The 27,035-nt window shown below is 39.5% G+C and overlaps 1 protein-coding gene across 4 annotated transcripts in view; it reads left to right on the top strand.

The window, feature by feature from the left end:
- Positions 1 to 27,035, top strand: part of grik4 (glutamate receptor, ionotropic, kainate 4) — a 356,426-nt gene that overhangs the window by 285,399 nt on the left and 43,992 nt on the right. For all 4 annotated transcript variants that reach the window (XM_044120574.1, XM_044120576.1, XM_044120575.1 and 1 more), the window contains one exon: positions 24,792 to 24,899. In XM_044120574.1, the coding sequence (XP_043976509.1) occupies positions 24,792 to 24,899 (108 nt within the window). The remainder of the gene's footprint in view (positions 1 to 24,791; positions 24,900 to 27,035) is intronic.

Genomic DNA, 27,035 nt, shown 5'->3' with positions numbered 1-27,035 from the left:
CTGTAAAAATAGAGTGTGTGAGTGCACATTTTTATTATTTCATACATCATCCCGAGGGGTTAAACGGTGTCTGTGTTGTTCTTTTCATGAGGCCATAAAAAAAAAAAAAATAATATGTGCATTTTCCAAGGAAATATCTGCCTCTCACCCTGGCAGCTATAAAACCACACACACTTCTGTGTTGCCCTTCTGTCTGTGCAGCATTATGTACACTATACAGGTTATTATCCATCAATTACAAACTGCCACCACCCTGCTACAGCAGAGAGCTTTGTTTGTGCCTTCTTATCTGGAGGACTCCAAGTAGCTGTTTTTGTATCACCTGCTAGACAAGATACCGGATGGGAAGGCTTCACAGTGCTTCACTATGTTCTCACCCTTTCAGTGGATGATCTCGGGAAAACGCTCCTCCCTGAAAGAGAGCACAACATCTTTTCTCAGCTGCCTGTGAAACCGTCAATCAGTGGCCCGACGCTTTTATTAACCTTGTCTGTCTCGCCTCACGTCCCTTTTTGGTCTGGCACTGGGCCATTCAAGCAGAAGGACAACACTATCAGGTCTGATGTGATGATTTCAACCAGAACTACTGCAAAACAGCAATGCCAGTAATGGTAATGGAAAGAGGCAAGGTGTTATACGGCGGGGATACAATGAACCGGGTTGTTGGATGCTTTGTTAACAAAGCAACCTCCCACATGCTGTTGGTTTGGGTTGCCGCAGTCAGGCAGTCAGCGAAGGGGCAGAGCCTTTGGCACAGAGGAAAATCTGGCTCACAGCCCACAAACCTAATTTAAGAGCAATATTCATATGCCATCACATGATGCCATGCAATGCCATGAAGTCTAAATAGAATATTAGCGTCACGGTATATGCAATATCTGGCACTAGAATGTGCAGTAAGAAGAAAAAAACCTTTTCGTGCCAAAAAATGGCATGAATGAACATCAACAGCTCACCAACCTCTGACTTCTAATTTTGAAACAATTGGATTAATAAAGCTTTTCGTACACAGCCACTGACGATCTGTCTGTTGCTTGAATTGTAAGCTGTTTATGCATTATTGTATTATTTAATGAGGAACTGTCACTGGATGTGCTACCAGCTCTGTAGGGAATATTAGTCAGGGCTTTTGGAGTGTGGAGCATATGCAGTATATTATTATGAGTTTTGTTTCAGTAGCTAAGCTGTAACTCCTACTGGTGTGTGACAATCATTATTATTTTTGTTTCCTTTATCAGGCTGTGAAAGGCAACAAAAAGACAGTATGCCACAAGTTTCCAAGTGAGGATGACATGTGTGATGCTTATATTCTAACCAGAGATATTTCATCTTTCAGTTAAAACCAAAAGTTTATGTTCACAGGAAAAAAAGACGCGTGCACATTTTTTCTCGTTGTCTAAAGTTAAATCAGCTTCAAACTTTTTCTTGCGTTAGGTTAATTAGAATTACTAAAATTATTTTTATTTTTCTAATGCCACAATTGTGTGAGAGAGATTCTATTAATGTATTAATGAACATGGATGCTTTACACAGTCTACCGCACCTGAGGATGCTGTCTTGTCGCTTCACAGTTAAAGGGGCTTGCTGGCTTTTCCTTAGTTACTATGTTATCCCTGCACATCTAACTTTTACCAACTACACAATATGATTGGCTGGAATTGATCATGCAATGCACGTTTTCAATATATATCAAAATGTGGGGAATGGACTATGTTGGGTTTGACTTTATGATTAGACTGGAGTGGAACATATTGTGTCGTGAACAGAATTTAAACTGAATTTGATAGTAAGTAATTTCAGATAAATTTGACTCTTTGTCCCATAAAATACCTTGAAATTACATTTTTGGGAGTTGTTGCTCTATAAACTGAATTTAATTGAATATTAGGTTAATTGCCGACTTACCCATTGCCTGTGGGTGTGCGTGTGTGTGGCCTTGAATTGGATACACTGCCGTAAGGACACATTGCTGCTTGTGGGGACCCATAAGGAGAAGTGCTGTTTTTGGGTTGTGGGTTGAATTTAGGACTAAGGTGTGAACTGAGTCTAGGTTAGGTTAAGGGTAACAGTCAGGGTCAGGCTACACAAATGAATACAAAATGAATGAAACCCAATGTAAAGTCCTTGTGAAGGTAGTAAGATATACTTTCTCCTCTAACCTGATCAGTGTGTGAACTCATTTAATTTAACTGGTAGAGTCAAAATACAACCTAGTGGGTTTAGGCCAGAAAACATGTTTTAAATACCTGCACAGGAAATCAGATTCATGTGTATGTGACCTGCGGCGAGAAGAAAAGCTGTTTCTGCCATTTTGGCCTTCTTAATTATCAACATGTCTGCTGGGTTCAACTTTGTTGTAATTCATGGTGGTTCAGGTAGAATCATTACTGAAATTAGCTGGCTGTGCCTCTATTTGTAGAGCGGGGCGATTTCTCCCGCTAACCTGCAGAACTCGTTGCTCCCACTGGCACCCTTTATAATTTGCAAGCAGATGGTAAATTGCCCCCAAATGTAAATCTGCCTCATAGACTCTTTAAACTTATGTTTATATCGCACACGTTATGTCTCCCTCACCTAAAGTTCAAAATCGGAGAGTTTGCGTGTGGCAGCGTTTCTCGAGCTGGTTGTTTTAAGGCTTCCTTGAGGTTACGTGCTCCAGACTCTTTGCACATTATGGGTTACATCTGTAACAGCTGGCTCACTCTCAGGAGGAGGGTGGTATACCAGAGAATGTGTGTGGCAGCTGCTACCCTCCTGGGCTGCACAAAGAGAGCTTTTGCAGCAGATGGCGTTTTGCTCAAATATTTTCTGGGAGACGCTGCTGGGCAGAAAGGATTTCCTCGCTCCTCAAACATAGAATACAATTATTTTCTGCATAATTTACTTTAAATGGAAATATCTTCGATCTGCTTAACAACACAATCAACACGAAATTCCAAAAGTCAGCACGTGAGTTTCGAGAAAAGAAAACGTTCCTGTCTATATTAACTGTTTTAGAAGTAAAAAAAAAATGGAAACTTGAACTTTCAGTAATTACATAAAGCCTGGAGCCATGGTTAGTGAAGCTCATCTGTAGGATATAATGAAGCTGGAACACACAAAAATATTTGTTTGTCCACTTTTGGCTGGTGAATCAAAATTCCCAGCTGCTTCTGTACTGACAGGCCTGTCAGCCAGCAGTGATGCTGAACTTGGCATGGCTTTGTCTGTGCTGTGGCCAAGACACCGCTGGCACCTGTAACAAGCAATAATCCAGAGAGAAGAGAAGGGAGGAGGACAAGAGGCTGACAAATAAATGAGATGGAAAATAGAGGCATTACAAAACTAAAAGCCTCAAGATTAAAAGCAGAGCATGTATATTTTGGTAATGTCTGCTCCGTTTTAGCTGTCACCGCGCTAAATATTAACGCCCGTGTTGTTGTGACCTTCAACTCTATTTCTCACTGGAATGAATAATCGCATCATTTATGGGGAGCTGATTTTAATCCTCAGAATCTTGCACTATGTATTGAGCTCGATAAAGGCGTGCAATATAAGAGGAAGTAGCTGCTCGTGTTTCAGCATGGACACTTTTCTGAGGTTCTGTGTGCTCCAGATGGTCTAAACACCAGGGCTACGCTGTAAAAACAGCATCATTCCAGATAGCTACACAAATGGTTAATGTGACTCAACCTGTTTGTGGGGAACACAGACGGCTTTCTTCTTCACAGGAATATAAAAAGACCCAACGTTTCTCTAAGAACTACCTGCGTTCTTCAAAAGAAAATCACTCTGTTTGCTGTTGGGGGACCAGCGGTGTGACAGCGGCTGTCGCTTAATCTGTTCTGACGCTCGGTTCTGGCTGCTCTATATGAGCCGATGTTTGCCTCTGCATGCTCATCTGCATGCCTGCCTTTAGGTTTCAACGGTTCATGTGTGTGTCGAAACCGTGTGTAAGCCTTGACGCAGCGCTTGCGAACATTTTCCACGCATAACTGTAAATCCCACATTTGCTTGATCTGTTGTTTGATCTCTGTTTGAGTTTACGTTGGAGGAAATGGGGGCTTTAAGACACAGATTAGCCTAGAAATGATCCTGAGTCTTTGTGTGGATTGGGCTACGATACGTGTAGCTCAAAGTTCTTTTGATTGGTGAATAGCATATTCTTTGGGTGGAAACAATTTGGTGGTGAATTTATGGCTTATTGAAACAAAGCTTCATTTATCCAGATTTCTATTGAATTCAATGAAAAGCAGTTATCCAATGCACCTTAAACACATTGGCTAACAAAAAGCATTCAAACCCAAAAACACAAATGCAATGGATTAAAAATACTTGTGATAAATTTTTTAAAAATATTTTGAATTAAAAAAATCCTAAAACTGTGGCATGCCTTTGCATTTAGCCCCTGAACTCTGACACCCCTAAATAATATTAAGTGCATTTAATTAGGGCTCTAAAATGTCCTCTTTGTTGTACTCTAATACTTTTTATCCAGTATGCTTTTGTAGTTCTTTTCTGTTTTGGCTTTTACACACAATTTCACTCCTTAATTCACAATGAAAATGAACGTTATTATATTCACTTCCGTACAACATTTTTATTGTGGAACACAGAGGAGGCTCAGTTTAGTTTTGAGGCTACTTTGCCGCTCTCAGTGACGTGAATTGGTGCAAGGCAAAATGAAAACTCATAACCACTCAAGACACAAAAGCTAAAAAAGCACTGCTGAGAAAAACATCTCCATGAGTCCAAATCTTAATCCTGTTGAGCATCTATGGAGAGATGTGAAAATTGCAGTGCTTAGACGGCGCCTTTCAAACCTGAGACAGCGTCAGCAGTTTGCACAGGAAGAGTGGGTCAAACTACCGGTTAGCAAACGCAGGCGTCACGCTGTGAAGTGCAGAGATCGCTTTTTTTGGCAGTGATTGGTGCAAAAGACTCTGTCACACAATATTAAAAGAAGATACCACTTTAAAAAATAGATATATATCATGTTTCTCTCAATTCTATATAACGCTGAACCAAGACGGACTGATTTGTATGATGAGTAGAACAAACACTCACTTTGCTGTAAAATGTACCAACAAAATTGTGTTTGTTTCTCTTTAGAACTTAACAAACATTTTCATCCACGTTTAAATTTGCCACCATGGTGACAAAGTGTTCCAGCCTCCCAGCAGCCCCCGGGCCTCCAGCTATGGACTCTCATTTTCTACATGAAGCTCATTGACAGGATCATGCTGACTAATTGAGGAAGCTGTAAAATGAGTAATTATTGCCGTTTGGATTAGCCAAGCTGTTTCCTGCGGAGGTGCTGGACTCTGTTGCGGACCAATATGTTTGGCTGCAAAAGAGGGTGCACTCGCAAATTAGAAGGGTTACCATCGTTATTGATTTAATAGATTTGCAGCATAATTTTTTTATTTTATTTTTTTTTGTTTCGTACTTGTCCGTAAATCATTACATTAACACATATGCATATCTGCCTGCTGCAGACCGGCAACGCTCTGAAAACTCTCAGCCAGTTCCTGGTAAGAAAAGAGTCATTAATTAAGTCTAATAATGGAGGCACTTAATCACTCTTTCAGCACAGAAACCACCTGAGAGACAGGAAGGGTTTAGAAAGAAATGTCTGAGTCTTGGACTCAGTTGGATGCTCGCTACGTCTGCTAAGCAGGAAGCAGTTTAAGGCTATAAGTGGAGACACTGGCCAGAAGAGGGAAAGGTCAAAGGCCCACAGCAGCATGGCAGAGAAAATTGTTCCCAATCATTGCTTCTTTGAAAGAGTCAATACACAGGGATAGATTTGGCTCAGAAAGTCTACCATATCGATAATGTGTTATTTAAGCTTGTGAGGGTGATGACTATTAGACTTTGAAATTAGTTAAAATGCCAAGGGAAGTGTACTTAAACTGACTTGGAATCAGTGATTCTGTGCCAGTTATCTCTTGAGGTTCTCATTTCTTTGAGCGGTTCGGTGACAGATGAAGTATTTAGATCCTTCGCTTAAACAGAAGTGCAAACATGGCAAATGCAAAACTCTGCCGGACCAGTCTGAAAAGAAAAGTGTTTAAACATTTTACTGCAGCCGCTAAACTTTACGTTTGCTTTGCTTAAAGCTGCGGTACGTAACTTTTTACATATTTGTTTAAACTATCAATCAGTCATGACAGTATTGAATGGGAAAAATTACCTGTGAAAAAAAAAATCAAGCTTCTACCCTTCATCCCAGTGCTGCTTCTACTACCCTCTGCAGATATGAATCACTCCTGGTCATAAGCAACCAATCAGAACCGGGAGGAAGATCTTGGTACTGTCAATTGACCTTGTGTAAGCGCTGTTTATCTACTGTCATTGGTGGCCATGACAACTAGCCTGAACGTTCATGACAAACTCTGTTGCGGAGAACAGTGAAGGGTGTGAGAAGAGCATGCACAAACATGATTGACAGCACTCGGACATAATCACAAAATCACTCTTTGGTTTGAGTTTTTAGGCAACAATTAATCAGAAATTGTCCTCTGGGAGCCAACTGTGGGTTTTCTGTACTCTGAAGGGATTTTTAGAAAACTATAAACCCTGATTCAAGTTTGCATTGGTTTTCTGCAATAAAAATGGCAATGTTTTAATATATATTAATTGCTTATGAAAAGTAAAATTTGCTAAAGGTTTAAAATGTTAGAGGTGGTGATGTAACTCTCTGTAAAGACTTGCCTATAAAATGTTTGCAAGCAAAATGTCCTTGCGCAACAAGTCAAACTGTGGATTTTATAAAAAGTGGTAAAATACATATATAAAACAGCCGAATTGTAAAGGCAACACATCTTGTGGATTGATAGTTGGACAATATTTATATTGCACTTTCTAGTCATATTGACTTTACACTAGATCCACATTCGCCCAATTGCACTCACAAACGTGCACACAATGACTGACAGGCTGATCGGCCACTAGAGGTTACGTCTCTTGCACAGCAGAACGTCAACATGTGGCAGGAGGAAGCTGGAATTGAACTAACAACTTTAAATTTGCTGGACGACCGCTCATCCCACCGAGTCGCGTTCGCCCCTTGTGACCCATCTTAAAGCTTAAATGGCTGACGGACAGTACTGGGAAAATAGTGCAAGGTGTTCCCAGTTATTTTTTATGGGGAAACTTTAGGCATTTAAAAAAGTATAAAAGTTATAGCACCCATTTGCTTGAGCAGCGGAAAATAAGAGGATGACATTTTCCTCCCATTCATCCATTCATTGTCTATACTAGCTTTTTATTACAGGGACAATAGGGGGACTATTTCCAGTGGTCATTGGGTAAGAGGTGCGGTACACTCTGCACAGGAAGTTCTTAGCATTGATGCCTTTAAAAGGGTGGGAAAAAAATAAAATGCTGTTATTGTTTAAAAGGAGCAATTGTCTAACTTGGATCTCTGGCGAATTGGTGGTGTAGGCCTGTCACCATAACAACTTTTCCTGGACAATAAATTGTCCTAGAACCTATTGCGATAAACTAATACATTGTTGTTTTCAGAACATTTTCAACTAATATAATAGTAGTAATGACAAAAAAAAATGGCAAGAACACATTATCAAAGATCAATCAACTTTAAATTCTAATGAACATTTAAACACTGGAAGACATTTGGAATATCCAGAAATAAAGAAAACAACTGAAACAACAAATAAAATCAATTCTAAAGTCTCTGTGAACAAAATAATTTTTCAAAAAATATAATAGTTGATACCAAAACATCAGACTGAACACTTTTATCATTCAGTTTCTTGGTAAAATGAGAGAGAAAAGAGAAACATTATAGATCAAGCAAATGAAGATTGAAGGGTTTTTTTATTTATCATGTGATTAATTGAATTAGCTGAATTGTTTATTGTGACGAGTGTAGATGGATGCATCGCTGATAACAATATTAATATTTAAACCTTATGCTGCACTGTTAGTAACAAGCAGTTCCAAATAGTTTACTGACGTACAACTAGAATAAGCTCCAGCTCTCCACTTTGTCTCTGGCAGACTGAGTTTTGATAAAAACTTTCAGCTGTGATGTTTACACCTGGTTCTGCTGCATATGTATTTCTGGCGGTTTCCTCCTCACACTGATGGTTTTGGAGAACACGTGAACAAATCACTGAGGAATGCACATCACAATTCTCTTCGCATTGTGCCATTATGAACTGCTGCAAGACTGGATATCTTAACTTCTGAACCTCTCAAGAATGTGAGTCACAGCCGGAGGACACACAGATATTGCGTAGCACCTGTGGGAGGGGAGAGTATGAAGGACGAGGTTTTATATTATTGTAATTTTATTTCTAATATGAGATGAACTCTCAAAATCTCAGAGTAAAAGAACTTGTGATCCCTGTGACGGATCTATTATTGTGCATGATAGGGCGCTATTATTGCCGCTGATGCTTCAGTTGGGAGCAGCATGTTACTGTAGATGCTGGTACAATATCAAATTTGATATGATTTAGAATAAATAAAATCTGTACTAGGGTTTACAGTAAGCATTGTCTCCTGTTTTTATTAGAATTTAAATCAGTTAAAAATTCTGATTTTTTTTTTTTTTTATTTTTTTTTATCTTAGCAATTAAGAGAGAATAATCTTTTTTCATATGTTTCAGCGAGCTGAAATGTGATTGTTAAACTGTAGTGCTAATAAATTAAAGTCAAAGTAGGAAATTTGATTTTAGTGGGGATTTTTTGTAGTATTGATAAGAAAAAAATAAAATATGGATAGAATGAAGGGCTGCACAGTGGCGCAGTTGGTAGAGCTGTTGCCTTGCAGCAAGAAGGTCCTGGGTTCGATTCCCGGCCCGGGGTCTTTCTGCATGGAGTTTGCATGTTCTCCCTGTGCATTGTGGGTTCTCTCCGGGTTCTCCGGCTTCCTCCCACAGTCCAAAAACATGACTGTCAGGTTAATTGGTCTCTCTAAATTCTCCCTAGGTGTGAGTGTGTGTGTGAATGGTTGTTTGTCTTGTATGTCTCTGTGTTGCCCTGTGACAGACTGGCGACCTGTCCAGGATGAACCCGCCTCTCACCCGGAATGTAGCTGGAGATAAACACCAGCAACCCTCCTGACCCCATTAGGGACAAAGGTGAACAGAAACTGGATGGACGGATGGATGGAAAGAATGTTGGCATTTACGTTTCACAACCAGTAAACTGCTGTGGGTCACGATTCACTGTCACGATTCAGAGTCCAAATATTTGTTGTTAGATTGCATTTATGGCAAAGTTTACTTTCCGGGTGACCTTGTGCCAGGAAGTTCAGAGAAAAAGTCAAATAGAAAAGCTCATCAAAAGAAGACTTTATTTTATTATCTAAAGAAATGTGGCGTTTGCTGAATATCTAGCATGCACTTTGCCTTTCAGTGCTGTGAACACACACTCACACACACACATGCATAAACGGAAAATTGGCATCACCTCAATTTGCATGAAGTGATTTGAGCTGTGTTATTTACACAAGACTTCCTCCAGTTAAAGGGTGAATGTGCTCGTTCAGTTCTGTTGGATTTATTTATTTCCTGTCAGGACAGCTCCTACCTTTATTACAGCAATGTGCTTATTTTTTTTGCTTTTTTTCCCCTCCCTCTCCCCTTCACTTTGCTCCCGAACGGTCTGTGAGAACACCATTACTCTAGCTGCCGCTGTAGATGCAGATGTACTCAGGTCAATTTATATGCTGCAGCGAGAGAACAGATGAAAAAGACAGGTACTGCAAAGAAGGAGAGTCGGAGGGTAGTTGGAGGAGAGGAGTGGAGGTGGGGTGTGAACTCAGCAGGTTAACAAATTCAAGAAGATCTTGAGCCTTTCCCTAATATAGAAGCGTGATGTAGCTCAGCATGCCACAGCTTGGCTTGATCTCTTTCTTTGCCTCGGGCTTCAGCACAGATGATTAGGTCTTAACCAGGTCTGATAGACATACTGGATTTAAATACACAAGAGCTGCAACTTGAGTCACTTCCAGTGAGGTTAGGATATATGTTGCACCACAGAAACTAGTCCAGTTCAGTCTCAGGACTGTTATTGCTGGTGAGATTTGGTAATGAACTACAAAAGCGCGAGTTTCACCAAATTGTCCTGAACATCAGATCAAAATTGGAACAAGACTCCAGTGTTTCTGGATGGGAGTATGTGTTAACATCAGCAAAGCAATGAGCAAACATATGCTGGTACGTCCACTACTGTGGTTGCTTGGAAGGGATCCAGACTCTTCAGGAAGGAATTATCCACACTCCTCTATTGCTGGAAAGAAAAAGTATTTTATTAAGGTGGGACATGAACCTCCCTCCATTTCTAGATGGAAGTCAACACTCCTTCATGTGTCTGTTTTGATAATAATTGGATATTATACTGAAATTCTCTGCAAAAAATAGAAGAAACTGCTATATGTTCTGGGACTGAACTTTAATTTGGTCTTTATGGTGTTCTGTAAGCGATTAAATAAATTGGTTTATGTGGAGTAAAGTTTGTGTTTATTTACTGATGTCCAGTCCTGCTACGTGTCACTATGTGACTAACCAGCTCTGTCATGAAATTGTGTTATGAAAGAAATAAACATGTTAAAAATCTGAAAACAAAATGGCAATGAACTTAATAATTACATAGGTTAGTACCTAAGAAACTAATAACTAAACAATATCAGTCCCAAATGCAGACATTGTGGGACATGAGGCCCAAAATGTCTAAGCAGTAGAATGAAAATGATGATAATACTAAGTAGGATAAAAACAAATCTAAAAAAATAAATATACCACTCAGATAAGCATCAGAGTCATACCTTTCAGTCTGGGAAGGGTTACTAAGACATTTCTAAGGTTTTTGGAGTCCAGGAAGCAAAAGCGACAACCAGTTATTTACAAAAGTATCAAACATTAGCAGACATTTCCAATATGTGCCATATTTTTCCAAATAAACCCAAATAAACCTCTAAAAGGGCAATGATAAGGAGGCCAGAAAAGCATCTGCAGACCTTCCTCAGAGACACTGGACAACGATGGCTTCCATGGTTGCGTTCCAGGACAAAAACCCCTGCTGACCAAAAATCTCCCAAGGAATCACATTTACCGGAAAAATATTTTCAGAATCTCCAAGACTTTCAGTGCACTAATGAGACAAACATGTAACTTTGTGGGAGATGTTTTTCCCTGTCACATCTGGACGGAAACAAGCAAAGTATTTGAAAAATGGAAGCGTCCTTCCAACAGTTAAACATGGTGGAAGTTTTTCCTTCATGATTAATTCAATGCAGTCTGCATACAGAATAAAAAAAAAACGTGTTTATTCAGTTTAAAGCAGCTCAAATCATTCTTGGTTTAGCTGCAGAATTTATTAAAATTTGACTTTGACATAAAGCCCAAAAACGTACCTTTCAGCAGGAAATTTTCATCAGGTTTTTGTTGACAATGAGCTCATACAACCATGACACTATAGTTTCATCAGTGATTACAAGCTTTCCCTATAGAAACAAAGAGTAATGAGTTGGTGAAAACATGTAGTCTATAGCACCTGCATGTCAGTTCACAGTAAAGCCACTGAATTGTGATTGTAATTGCATTTATTCAAAGCAATCAGATTTTACCTCTAAATAAGCCAGTTTCAGAGGTTTGTCTTCAGTTATTTTCCTCAACAAAATGACTGTATAAATATGCATATGAAATATATTTGTGTAAGAAAATGGTTGGTTGCTAGAGCCCATACTGTTGCAAACGTAAAAAAACGACGAATCCGAAGGTTTGACGAGAGTCAGAGCTCAGCTACACTCAGGTCTCTTAGAAGGGAATTTTATCTACCTGCCTACAGGGGAGAAGAATATGTGACGACATAAATTGTTTTTATTTTCCACTATACAGTGCAGCTCTTTTATTTGAATCATGCATAAAATTGTCCCTGAAAAGTTGCAAAGCCTGTTTGTGGCTCACAATAAGGGGCTGCAAATTTGCTGGAAAGAAGTTTCATATTTCAATTTCGGTTCATCCATTCGCTTTATCTGTATCCCAGAAAATAATACAGAAAATCACATCAGAGCTGAACATTATGGTGGGATTTTTATTTTTTATTTTTTTTTTGTGTGTGTGTGTGTGTGTGTGTGGGCGTGTGTATCATTTCCACAGGTCGCACGTGCCTGTTTCTTAAAGCGTCTGTGGTTCATTTCTCAAACCACTGGAACTGTGGCATGTTGCTTGCAGCATGTCAGACCATGTTAAGTTTTGAAAATCAGCCATTAAACACACTTTCTCTCTTTTATTTCCACGCAGTGATTATATTGTGAGGTCTGAAGGCGCTCCTCTGCTTTTATGAGAACTATAAGCTGTGAAGATTGTGCACCCTCAAATTAAACGTGCGAATTCAATATAATAATAAAAGAAAGAAAATCCATTCTTTGTTTTTATACTTCTGATCAGTCCTTGCTTTTTTTATGCTGCTTTAAACTTTGTGGCGGTTCTGATGCTCTGTGTTCCCTGTAGACGGGTTTTATTTTTCCATCATGTCACCATGTCAACCTTGTTTAGTAGGAATATCTCATGTCGGCGGCTGTTGCATGAAGTTTATTCAGGATGTAAAAGCCTCGTGCCTCTCTGAAGTCTGCAACAGTCGAGCACAAAACTGTAGATTGGTTTATGAACGTCTCTGTCGCTATTGGTTTACTGCACGCATAGCTGTCCCTGTTATTAGCTAAATGTCCTGAGTGGTACAGACAGCCCCGAAGGTCACAGAAGCTATGATTTCTGAAAAAAAATAACCACAACTTGTCTGCAAGCAAAAGACTCCAGTCACTTTTATTAGACTTTCTCTCATCTCTTTTTAATTTAATTTGCCCAAATATGTATGAAGACTGATCACGAGCCATGAATTCATTCCACTATGGAGCATTTGATGTCTGATTTAAACGTCTGGTCTAACGTGACAAGATTGGGTATTTTTTACGATCTGTCTAGCATGTGCATGTGAGGACTTTATGAATTAATTATGTCTGCCTTGGTTTTTATTTACGCTCAGACTGAAATGCAGATAAACATGGGTTTGCTGCAGGGGCACAACAGCTACTATCACTGTCAAGTTTGCAGATTAAGTGATTTAACTTGAACTTTTTTATTTTAGTCCCTAAATATTTCCTAAACTTTTGTGTGCCTGTGAAAAACCTACTTGGAGAGAGCACTGCAGCTACCTGCTGCCAATCAAATGCATTAGATTTTTATCAATCAATAGCAGTTGTGACATCGTCTTTGAAATTAGCAAATTTTACATTGTGTCAGCAGGGAAAGAAATCAATGTAGATCTCAGAGAAGAAGTTATTGTTGGTGATCAATTTGGCTTTAAGGGTCATTTTCAAACAAACTTCAATTCATCATTCTACAGGCAGAAAGATCATTCACAAGTTTTTCCTGTCTTTAGGGAGCTTCCTGGCCAAAATGAACATGAAATGACAGTGAAACACCATAAGAACTGCAAATCAAATCCGTATGGCTTGTTGGGAAACCTAATTTTTTAAAAATAAATACGGCAGAAAAACATAGGTTTGCAAAGTTGCATCTACAAGACCCACAACAGATCTGAAACAATGTCTTTTGCACAAATTGAACCAAAGTAAAGTTGGCCATAATACACAGACACGTGTTTGGAAAACACTAAGCTGTTCTCCAAACAAATTAAATGCGTCCGTTCACTTCCTCTCCTGCTAGTCTGAGTTACGATGTCGCATGAGCCTCGTCGCCTTCTCTAAGGTTTGCATATTTAACTTTAACAAGTCAAATAAGAGATCAATCCAGTCCCTTCGAATCATCAGCCCTCCTAAAGATACCCCCTGTGGTGACTCTACAAATGCATATTGAAATCCATATTGAATCTGTCAATTTCACAGACACATCCACAGTTTGCACCGGTATCCTTTCTGTGCGTCTCGTTTTCTCCTTTGTTTGGTCTCTCAGAGACGAGCAGTCCCCTCTCCTCTTTTGTTTTTCTCGCTTTGCACTTTGCAGGCTGGAGATGGGGAATAGATCAAAGGCAGAATGGATGAGCTGTTTTGCCAGATCCCCCAGTCTTAAAGGATTTCAAGGCTGGGTGAGGCTGTGAATGTGTTCCTTGGCTGGGCGTGCGTGCGCGTGTGCGTGTGTGTGTGTGTGTGTGTGATATGCATGTACATGCAAATTTATGTGTATCTGCCTGAGAGCCTCTGTTCCTTTGTGCCTACAAGTTTGCCTCTAAGTCTTAGTTTTTATCAGTCAGCACTGTGCACCCTCCAATGCCTTCTAAGACTCGCCATGCGCCATACTTCAGCTGTCGAAGTAGCAAAGAGGATTTGTAACCCTATAGGCATTGTTTCATTTGCTCCTACTTCTAGGCATTATCTGCTCTCCCAAAATCTGCACAATTCCTAAAAATACTTGTGTTTTCAATTTAAAGGCAATTTATATTTACTGATCAACTTAAATTTACCGATGGTAAATACAATGTCTCGATTTGATGTGCTGTATTCATCTTAAATCGTTAGAATCTTAAAACATTTGCTGGGCTCACATGTGACTTGTGTTGCATAATTACTCTCTTGTTCATTTTCTAGATTAAACCATTAGCCAACACCACTAGCCATTAACCAGGTCAGTTGGGTGATAAGTTCAGGTTCCAACTTTTTTTAGGGAGGGCAAATTGTCTTAAAGTTTTGGTAAGCTGTTGCTCAGTGCTATGGTTATGCAAAAACTAACTCCTGTTGCATCTCTAACTCTTCAGAAGAAGGAAAACATTTCTGCTAATCCAGCTCTCAATGGTTCCTCGATGCGTTCTCGTTTTGAAGCCTTGGAGTTCTGTTCATATAGAACTGACAGCAGAAATACAGGCTGGTGTTGTTCATGTTTCTAACGTTTTAAATGATTTCCCATCATTCTACATGACTGACTTGCAATCTGCAGATCCAAGAGCCGTGACTAAGTTAAATAGAAAATATCAGGTCCAGCTGAAGTCTACAAAGCAGCATTGTGCCTAAGTCACAGCCAACATGAATGCACAAAGGTGTGACGAGTTCCTAACTTTCTTTTACCCTTTTTCTGAGTCTTGGGTACAGAAACAAACCTGCCCTGAAAGGCGCAGACCTTTTTATCCCTTTGCAGTTAATAATCGGCAATATAGAACTGAGGCAACATCTGACGTCTCTCTGTTTCCACTGTTATCTGTAATGTGTAAGGCCAGGTCAGAGGTTATAAAGATAACCCTGTGGAATAACTTTTCAGCAGCTTTATTATCAGCCTGTGAATTTTTAGCTTTAGTCTTGACCTCCTGTTTGATAGCTACAAATATTTCAAAATGGCTTAATAAAAGAACAATAAAAACCACTTGCAGATAAAGTTGTTGCATTCACTTCATAACTTATCTTAATGTTTTAATGTTTTGGGTTTTTTTCCACCGAGAGCAGGAATCCCATTGGCAGAGACAATGCCTACTATCACTGGTCTTTACCAGCAGAGTCAAAAATGATAAAATCTTACCTGATTTATGTATGTTCCTTTATGTGCCACTAGTATAAATGTAAACTACCATCTGTGCTGCTGAGAACAGTCAGATCGAGCCAACTTCCATGACACAAGCAAAACTTGGCCAGATCTGAATCCATCTGCTGCAGCTGGACATCTTTATTCTTTAATAAACAAAAACACTCAAACATGGATGTGGATTTCTACATTGAAGGTAACTGATTTGTTTAATGCAGCAGGTATAAATGTTCTTTAGCCAGATCAGCTTCAAATTAAGAACCGAGATAAAAACAGAGTTTTAATTGACCAAGTAGTTAATCAGGTCAGATCTGGATCCAGCAGGAGCCAAAACAAACTCACATGCTGCAGATGTGAGTCGGTCCAATTACTACAGCCATATGGAGATGAATTCAATAATTGCAGGTGGGAGGAAGATTTATTTCCATTTTTATTACAAATGTTATTACCTTCAGTTGTCACCACATATAAGAAAAAAATGTATGATTTTTGATCATTATTTAATATTCATTAATAAGGTTCATTTATCAGATGAGATACTCTAATCTTAAACTTTGCTTTTCACTAGCTGTAAGCAGAAAATCACCATAATTCATGTAAGTCTATGTGGATGTATGTGTCTGACCTTGAGTTAGTGGAATGACTGAGCGTTTTAATACGCTAACTTATTGAATATCACTGCACAAATCTGAAATTTTAGGAGTGTTATTCAAGTGGAGCATCAAAAGCTGCCAGCAACACAGATTCTGCATCAGTTTTGGGTTGCACTTTGCAAAACAGACTTAAAATAGACGAGAAAACGTTTCAGTATTGCAAAATCTCCTGAAATTGCCATGTATTCTGACTGTTTTGTACAACACCAAGGCTTCTTCTTTATGTATTAAAAATTTGATGAAGCTTATCCTCTCTTTTTAGAGCAAATTTTTTGATTTCCGCCATCTTCCTACTACTCCAAACGGCCCTCTCCACACGATCTGCTGCAGGGCATTGCCCCAAGCAAGATGTTTTACTGGAAGTATGTTGAAAAGACAACTTAACTTCTGTCAACATATGGATGTAAACTAAATGGTGAAACCAACGAAGACATCTACTGGTATCTAAGGTTAGAAAGTTGTTTGGACTGATCAAACGGGCAACTCAAGCTTGACATTTTTCTTGGATTAAATATGAACAAAATATATTAGCTTAAAAATGACTTTTTAGAGTTATTTGGGGGGGCAAAATAACCTATAAGAATATTAAATGACAGGAGCAAATTTCCACAAACATCTTTTGGTGTTTGGTGGGGAAGTGTTCAGATTGGTTTCTAATAGCTTCCTGCAATCTGATGGAGGGAGAAATAAGAAAACACTCCCAGGCAAAACTGCAATTAGAACAATTTGTTGTTGCTTCCACAACTTCAAATGTCTTTTAGCATTAAGACCTCTGCATAGTCAACGAGCCCCTGTTTGCAGACTGTGATCATTAAAACACACAGTCCTTGTAACGCTATTCTGAAAGCAGCTTCGTTGCCGTCGGTGTTCTGAGTGTGTGGTCACACACACTGGTCCGAGTCGAGCTGATTATGAAGCCATACGGATGTTTTCAGAAACTGTTTGGACCAAACGTTCCATCTCAAAGCAAAGTGATGAGCAGAGACTGTTACTGCCAGGGCATCCATTGTTTATCATGTTTTCTGCTGGGAATGCAACACTTGAAGCACCGCTTGGAAATTCTCCTCTGCAAGCCAGAAGACCTTTCCCTCAATTCGGAGCTGATGTTTCATGGCAGATGTCGACTAACACCATCGTTCACCATAATGTCAAATAATGACCAAATTTTCCTGCCATATATTTAGAGTGGCACACATCACAGATATGTTGTTGTTGTAATATCGATCTGTGTATTATTGTGACAAAGTACCATCATGCTTTTATTAGGACCTGAATTTAGGCAGGAGGCAGGCCAGTTAATTTCAAAGTGGATATTTAACAATGTTAAAGGTGGACAAAATTACAGGGAATCCCATGGCAACGATAGGATCTGAAAATGACCCAGGGAGCATCTGTAGACGGAGAGGGAGGGATTTCAAGTGTCAGGAAAGGTGAGCGAAAGGAAGAAAAAACAGGAATCAGAAGAATGACAACCAAAACAAAAAAAATACTAAAAACTACCAAAACCAAGAGGAATTCATGCTTTACACACCAACTGGACATTAAGCTTGTTAACTGAATCTCAATGCCATATATCCCCAGACCTAAAACAAAAGCAAGGGCCTAAAGAGAGATTAAAGGGAGTTGGTCACATTTAATAACAGATGAGAAAGAGAGTTAAGGGAAACATGTATTTATTGCTGCTGGTTCAAGAAGCAGTCAGATAATGTAGCGAGGTTACATAGAGTGGAATGGGGACACTCTTGACCAGCCCTTGAATTACAACCTCTGGAGTTTCTTTCTGTTCGTTGGCAACAGAGTCACGACTATGTGCTCTCCTCAGTCCTCTCTCTGTAATGGCCGGCCTTTTCCACCTACGCCACCACCTGTGTTTGTGCAGCTCCTGAAGTTTCCCTACAGCGTCACCCTGATTAGTCTCATCGCTGCTGGTGATGAGTCACAGCAGAGAGCATTTCTGCTAAAAAGTTAGCCCTTTATCCCACTCACTGCTCCGCAGAGAAAGTGTACGTAACAGCTGCATGCACACTGTGGTTCACTTGAAAAATGCGTTCACTTTGAGGGAAAGTACGTTTTGTTTTTCTTGGTTAGATGTTCGTTAAACTGGTGGTAACTGGCGCACGTTGGCTTCGCACACAGAAACCATGAGGCCGCCATGGCACAAGTAAAAGTTTTTCCTCAGAGGCTTGTGAGGGTACTTTACTTTAGCTGCACTGACAGCAGCCATCCAAGCGTTAAGCAGCTGCATATTTCCGTCTCGACTCGAACTCATTTACGTCCCTGTGACACCTGAATGCCTTGGCTTCACTGTAAGTGGGCTATGTGACATTATGCTCGATAATGGTAGCTGTTGCTTTCCCCACGTATGATGGATGCGCCTGTCACAGTACAATGCTGCTACACCGTATTGGATACAACGTTTTTCTGACAGACGGAGAGGAAAAAAAATCAGCCAATCCTGACGCTTCAGTGGTCAACCGCCTTAATCTTTTCCTCATGCTGTAATTCCAGTTGCAGAATGAACCCGGGGTAATCCCTCACAGGGCGCACCGTTCCACTTGTTGTCACTCTCTCCGTCTCACTTGCTGTCTCTTTCTGTTTCTTGTGCATGTGTCTGTTCCTTGCACATGTTTCCCATCTGCATTTCCCATAAGCTCTCTCTTTCTCTTTCTGCTGTTTTCTTTGGTTCTCTCCACCTTATGTTCTGTCTATCTAACTGACTGCTCCATATTGTTTATCAATGATTTGCTTTCCATTTGCCAGCCTCACCACACCTACTCAGTGTGTGACTGACATTCGTCTCACATCTATCTGCTCCTCTTTTCTTTCGGTTTTGCTCCTCTGCTTTCTTTTCCTCTCTCATCAAGTCTGTTTCTCTGGAGACCAAATAGTTCTGTACTCTGGTCTGAATTGGGCTCCTCAATGCACAGTAATTGTCTTTTCTCTGCTGAAGATGACACTTTTTTTTAGAGCTTCTAAAGTTTAAGCACTTTGTTTAGTGGCAAGTTATGTTCTCAGTCCTAAGGCATCACTTAATACCATGTTGTCAACCTCACCTTTCAAACGAACGAGCACATTTGCTGAAATTGAGACTTTCTAGCCACATTGAAGATATAAAAACAAATGCAAGGGTTTATTAGAAGCCAAACATCAATCTTTTCCTGACAGCACAATAGCTAGTTTATGTGCCTTAAGCTTAATTGTGGTTTTTATGTCCGATCAAGGCAGGCATGTTTTTCCTGTGTAGATAACAGCCTCATTTTTAAAGGTGGTTTTGGATCTGGGGAGTGAAAACCTTAAGCAACCTTTAATTTTGTCGTAGACATGGGGCACTTACACAGGATATTTTTTATTTTTGCAGTTTTTTCTTGTTTTTGAGGCCGGTTAGGTTTTTGACACCTCTTAAACACTTAATATTGTGTCTGTTTTCAGATAATTTTTGAAACAAATTTCTTCCATATTTCTGGAACCAAAAGCAATGAGTTTTCCCTGCAGATTGTATTATTTTATGCTATGTTCGGTTATGGTTAATGTTATCACATTAGTGTGCTGTTCTAGCATCTTTAATAGCATGTACAGTGAAATACAGTGCCACAGATTCCCAGTTATCCCTATTGGATATCTGAATCCCCACAGTATAATGCTACCACTCCCATTTTTTCCATTGGCAGTAGTTTCCTTCACATAGTGCTTCCATGTAGGTTAGAAAGTTTCATCTGACCAGAGCACCTTCTTCTACATGGATTATGACAAACTGGCACCAGTTTGCTAACAGCCTCTTTCTAGTGAAGTGCCTTCTGAAACCAGTTAGTTTTATAGCAGGTATGTCCAGCTCCAGTCCTCCAGGGGCCAGAGCCCTGCAAGTTTTAGATCTTTCCTTTTACCAAGAACAGCTGATTGAAATGCCTGAATTTCTTCCCTCATGTTTCCTTGCTAGGAGATAAATCTTTGAGCCATTTATATGATTCAGGAACATCAAAAACATGAAAGACTCTAGCCCTTTAGGAATGACCACTGAATTATACCAAAGGCTGAATAAAATCCTACTCTGCAGGTTTGTATTTGTTAAAGGTTTTGAAAACCAGGTGAATGGCCACACAAACTCTGAATATACTACAATTTGATTTTTGATTTGAAGGTGACAAAATGAGAGAGGTTGAAGTGATTTGAACTCTTTAGTTTGGCTCTTTGACTTCAGATCTGCAGATGTAAGCCTCTCTTTGGCCCCTGCTCCTGGTTGTGTCTTCCCTGTGCATTTATCTTACCTCCACAGCAGTGGAAGATGATGTTCAGCTATATCAGAGCAGGGACATCAATTTCTTAAATTCTAAACTAAGAACACTAAAAATACTCATTATCATAATGCTATCAAATATCTAATTTATACCTACTTTGCAAGTATGAACATATTCTACTTTTACTCCTTTAAAAGATTTATCTCTTAATTATCTGCCAAGGTCTCTTATCTTAATACAGATTGAAAATGTATTTTTTAAGTCTTTTTTATGAGTTGCCTTGGAAAAAAAAACATCTGGTGTATGACAAAATATGAGTACAGCAGCTTCAACACAGCTGCTTAGAAAGCTTCCTGTCACATGCCTCCTTGTAATTTAAACCTGGCATTGACAAACTGACACCGACTGATTCTGCTCTGATATAAATGTTTCTACTGATGCAGCTCAGTGACGCAGTATGTGCATCGATTGAATGGAAAGGCACTAATCATGCACAAACCCAAACCAGCTCACCTCCACCAACCTTCTCGCCTGCTCTCTTTGAACATCTGTCGCTTGCGTCAGAGACACTACAGGCTTTTACTCAGCTGCAGCGTTTGACACCCCTGTAAAAATGGTTTTCTGTTTGAAAATACTCAGCTTCCTCTCTGCGTGACAGAAGCAGGAGTCAAATAGAGCCTCTGCTGGAGCTGTGATTGTAATAACCTTTGTTTTATGGGACGGTTTTCTGTTTCTGCCTCTCCAAGATTGATGTGACACACTAGGATTCGCTTCACGTTACAAGTTACACAGTCTGCACCATTACTGCTGAGTGTGCTTCAAAGACAATGACAGAAGATTACAGATGTTTTATCTGAGCCGTTTGATTAATGGCAGACTGTGCAGCTCACTGATAAATGTTTCATCAGCTTAATTAGCGTTTTATAGTTTGTCAGTTCAGCTTTTAGACTACTTGCTGTCATCCTTTCATCATATTTGTGCTCCAATATGTAGTGATTATCTTCATACTTTATTGCTTTTTGATTCATAAACAACAAGATGCCTCAGCACAAAGATGCAAAAAGTATCACCGCCCCATAAACTTTTTCTCATTTTTTCACAACGTAAGCACCACCGTCAATGAGGGGAAAAGGGTAAATGTTGTTTAAATGCTTTCAAAAAATAAACATCTAACAAGTACATCCTGACCCCACTTTAATCTGATAGATAAATAAAATCCAGTGCAAACAATTAACCACTGATCTAATCATAATAGAGTTCTCCTTTGCTGTTCAACAAAGGCATCTGAGGTTTGTTAGAGAGCATTGATGAACAAACAGCATCATGTAGATCAGGGAATCCCAATAAACATGGCAGGGAGAACATGTTGGATACATTTAAAATAGGATTAAAATAGTCTCATATAAAAAATATCACAAAGTTTGAACTCTTTATAGAGCCTGTTACGTCCATCATCTGAAAATGAGGAGCCTGGGGACGACAAACTCACCAACAGGTGGCAGTTCAACCAAACTGACAGGATGGGCAAGGACAGTATTAATCAGAGAAACAGCCAAGAGGCCCGTGGTAACTCTGGAGGAGCTGCAATCCCAAGGTCAGGCAGGAAAAAGACTCAGGAGGGATACATGTTATTGGTTGTAAATAGAAAACTACTGAAAGAAAGCCAAGTAAAGTTTCTGTTTGCGGTTTGCTACAACCCTGCACAGTAAACATGTGGAGTGGTAAATGGCCTATAACTGTGTAGCACTTTATCTGATCCAGAGGACGCCAAAGCGCTTTCAGTCATTCACATATTGCAGTCACAGTTTACCGGACAATCTCCTGTCTATGGGCGACAGTGAGCCTTCTTTCTTCTTCTAGGAAAAATAATCAAAACAAACTTTGATTCCTTGTTTCCACTGATTGTAAAACACCCTGTGGCCCAAGTGGTACCGTCCATCCACCTGAAGACATGGCTGTAGAGTATCATGGTGTGGAGATGTCAGAAAACTGTTCCAAGGTAGTGCAAATTTTGTGGGAGCTAAGACAAACGGCCAGATGAAGGTTTAATTTCAATTGTATGTCTTATTTTTAACATCTTCTTCTCTTGCTATAACATAAATTGTTCTTTGGGGGCACAAATAAAGCCATTAAATTAAATCTTGAATTAAAATTGTATGCTGTTCCATCACTTTAAAGTTCTTTTCAGAATATGAACTTTTTTGCAAGTCACTGCTTTTGCATGATGCTTTGATTCAAGTAATGGTTAAAGTATGAAAAGTTTTCCGTCTTTGGGAAATAACTTCTCTTCACTGAAGCATCTGAAGAACATTAGATCTCTTATTAATGCGCATCTCGAACAAGGGTGACGAGCGGGCTACCATGGGGTCAGCTATCTCTCCACCCACTCGTCTCTGGCTGCAGTCGAGGTGCCACCTCATCCCATTAGCCTCTCAGTCACCCTCATGCTCAGACTTTCATGTCACCTGCTGTGCCAAGCCAAGCTAAAGACTCCCCACCTCCGCAGGCTCTAGCAGCTGATTGTGTACACTGATTGTGGAACGGCATATTTCACTGGCCGCTTTTTTGACCATACTGCGGAATATGCTCACATTTTCTCTCTCTCCCCGACCTTCTCTCTCATTCCCTCTCCCTTTCTTTCTTTCTCTTTGCCTCTTGAGGCAATCAGTGGCAGGGTGTGCAAAGTGTTTGAGGAGCAGTGTTGTCTGTTTGTGTGAGCAAGGTGCTGTTTTTTCCCCCCCCAACAAGTGCACCACAGGAAATGGAAGGCAGGATCTTTTTGATCATGCTCTCTCAAAGGAAATCTTTGATTCTGGGAGCTGTCTCTGCTTCGCCCCCCTCTCTCTCTCTCTCTCTCTTCTCCTTTTGATATCGCTCACATCAGAATTCATCATCAGTGTTGGAAAAGTGGTTAAATGGCGTCCAAATCCAACGCGGATCAACATGAATGGACTGAAATCTCTCGGCACTTTCAGCAGTTTAGCCGTGAAACAAACCATGACCATGTTTTTTTTAATAACACTTCAATCATTGGTGGTTTAACACCCTCTCTGGCCCGACTCCAAACACTGAAACTTTCTAAGCCTGTAAACGGCGAAGCAGTCTCAGGAATCAGAGTAACTGATACCGTCTTCAAGTCTAAATTACATAATATATTTTATGTCCATTATCTTCATTTATTCATGAGCTTTGAGCGTTGATTATTATGATAAACATTTTCTTTTAAACTATAAAAAGCAGAGCCAAAGGTGAACTTTTTTTCAAGCTGTTGGAAGATTACAGACAATATGATTTTTTATGTTATGTCCTGAAAGTGATGCATTTTGTGTGGCAATAACTTCCACAGTTAAATTTGTGTTAACAGTGTGAGAAGGATTGTTTCATTTCACAAAGTTATAAAATAGTCTTTGCATATTAAATTTTGACAGGAGATAAAAATGTTCCACAAAACCAAAAGAAAAACGCCACATGTTGAAATGCTTTGTTGATCTTTTGTTTGTCTTCGGGTATCTATTGTGCCAACTCAAATGACAGTTTCTGTGTGAGCAACAGATATTGAACTTCTGCATCAGCTGCATGAATAATTATAGTATGTAATGCTGACAGAACCCCAACACTTCATCGTATGAATTATTACGAAAGTTACAAGTGAATTTTAAATCACCCTACTTTACAAAAGCATCCATCATAGTTGGAAACAAACCATTTACAGAAATGGCATTTATCTATCAATACAGAATAGATCAAAACTTTAAAAAAGTTGTTTTTTTTTTTAACATCATGACTGTTAAATCTAATCATTTGAACAAAGACACAATATTTCTCCAGAATCTGTAACAGATTTGTGTGGAAAATTATTCTTAAAATTAAAATCTTTGAAAAGATCAAGTAAAGTCTAAGTAAATAAAAAAAAAAAATAAATAAAAATAAAAAAAAAATACACATAAAAGCAGCATGGCTTAAAGTGTGTTGGATTTATAAGCCTGAGCTGCGTAAATGAATGACGGACAGAGCCAGGATGCAAGTTAAGACGCTCTGTGAGGTGGAGGTGTTAAGTTCCACTTGAGCTGTGCTGAGAGTCTGGCGCTGCACCGCAGGATTTGCGGGTAATTGCTTTAATGAATGCATTCTGTTGCCTCTGATTGAACACATGCCCTGTGCACATGCCTCCAGGAGCCAAGCACGTTATTTTCATTTCCTCCGGCATTTCTTTCCGAGTTTCCCTGACGCCTCGCCTCACACCGCAGAGATCTCCCGCCTTGTCTGAAGGTCACACCGATTCTCCGATAGTGAGAAGGGAGAAAATTAAGCGCAGATTGTTTCTGTTGGCCTTTCCCAGCTGATGGACTTGGTGACTGATTCTTTGTTTGTATGCGTGTGTGCGTGTGTCTGTGTGTGTGTGTGTGCGTGTTGGTTTGTAGATCGGCCTGTGGCACTCTGAAGATGGACTGTCCATGGAGAGAACTCTTCCATCAATCAACGTGACAGACACCCTCTTCAACACAACTCTTACAATCACAACAATACTGGTAAGGGCCTGTATGCATGGGCAGAGTGACGCACATGCATCGGTTGTTCGTGTCTTTTCTGTTTGCCCAAGTCCCTGGCTGTTCTGCATGTGGCTGACATCCTGCTGTCGACAGAATATTACCATATCAAAAACCCATTTTGTGTTTTCAGATCCAAACTCAGCCCTCCTGGGATCATAGGAACTGTGGCTGCTCTATTGTTTGTAACTCGAGTACCTTAGATGAGGCTACATCACAGTGTGTCGGCAGAAGCCAATAATTTACCACGTCAACCATCTTCAGCCTTTGTTGGAAATCGCTTTGTGCCTCTGGCTCTTTGACATTACATCTCGTGTTTAATATTTATGCAATTTCCTTGGTATTGTGTGAATTTCTAAAATTTATTTTCAGCAGTTGTTTTGCATTTGCTATGAGCTGACTTGTACTAGATAGAAGGATATAAACTATCATTGAAAGTATTTTTAATCAGCTTCACACAACAGTGCACATCAAACAGGAACTTCACTCATTATAGTTTCTTTACAAGTTCTTGCAATTTATTTAACGATTCCCCTGTGAGAGTAAATCCAGAACGATTACCAATTTTACTGCGCAGATTAAGCTTTTTATTACCTCATTTCTAAAATAAATTTGGATAATGTGAAACATATCAATAAAATAAGAAACATTCGATTTGCAGTAGCTATGTTTGAAATGACAAAGACATTCAAACATAGCTACTGACACTTATATGCTGTTTTTTGGTAAGTATGTGCATTCCTGGTTCGTTTGTAACTGAGATTGCTGCAGTTTTTCCCCCCCCCCAATTTTATTTATTTTTTTGTGGTAGGACAGAAGAGCTCTAGGCTACCTCATCTGGACGTTTAATTTTATGGTGCACAAAATGTTTTCAATGACTGCTAGATTTTTCCAGTTGTAAAATGTGTTAAATGTAGCTTGGTATTGTCATTTGGGATATCTGAAGCAAAAAAAGAAAAGACATCACATACCTTGCAGCATATGTTGCTCCCAAACCTGTATATATTTCAACATTAATGGCAGCTTCACTGAGGTGAAAGCTTTGCAAACCTTTTACACTTTTGCTCCATCACTGATTCTTACTGTCGACTACATGCCAGTTGGTCTCTCTCGTCTTTTGCCTGGAGGATGATTCCATGTTTTTCCCACATCTGTGATCTCCAAAGTTCCAAGTTTAGATTTTATTTTATTTTTTTCACACCACAGAGCAGCTTTCCACTATATTTTAGTTTCATTTGAAGTGGCCGGAGCTCCAAAGAAAAAGTTGCAAATGTTTAAGTGGTGATCATGGTCATCCAGTTCCCCTCCCTTCCCAAACACATAGATGATGGTTCACCACTATGCTTCAGATTAAAACAAAATAACTTTGGGCAGTTTTTAACCCAATTTTAGTAGTTTCTTCAGCCTCCTTATACATTTTCTCTGCTTTCCATGCCAATAATTTGACCCATCTTAAAAAAAAAAATTACATCTATTCCACAACTAGGATGTGGCTGTTTAAGAAATGAGACGTTTCTCATTGCATCAGTTGGGGATAAATAACTTGTTGCCAAGTGGAAGACTATTTCATTCAGAAACTATCCAATAGGAATCTCATACCAGACATCTCGTATCTCATTGTGATTAAACTTTTTGATAACTTTTTGAGATGGTACTTGCAATGAATGCATTCTAAAGAATTGACATTCCTAATTCAAAATGTCCAGATTTTTTTCTGTTTTATGTATCAGCATTATAAAACTGAACCAATACATTTCCAGGGAGTGGGCAGAGGCAAAGTCTGTAGCATGAGGAAAATGGTCAAGAAAATAAATATTTATGGTAAAACCTGGACGAGTTTAAGCACTAAAGAGCTGATATGGAAGAGAAAAAGAAAAGCAGGTGAGACGGTGGATATTGTAACTTTACAGGAATTGAGAGAAATCCCAGAGTTACAGCAGGGCGGGTAGAACAGGCAGATAAGTCACGCCAGTAGACATGCTTGAAATAGGCTAAATTACAGAATGCAAGTTAGCATGACATTTAACATGTAACCTTTTGTCTATTCATATTTTTAGCCCAATTGTCTCTAGTTGTGTAGCAACAATCCTGCCATTATTCTTTCTTTCTGCCTTAATC

This window comes from Gambusia affinis, linkage group LG06 (assembly GCF_019740435.1).
Source record: "Gambusia affinis linkage group LG06, SWU_Gaff_1.0, whole genome shotgun sequence".
NCBI classification, from domain to species: Eukaryota; Metazoa; Chordata; class Actinopteri; order Cyprinodontiformes; family Poeciliidae; genus Gambusia; species Gambusia affinis.
This window is presented reverse-complemented; position numbering and strand designations above follow the sequence as displayed.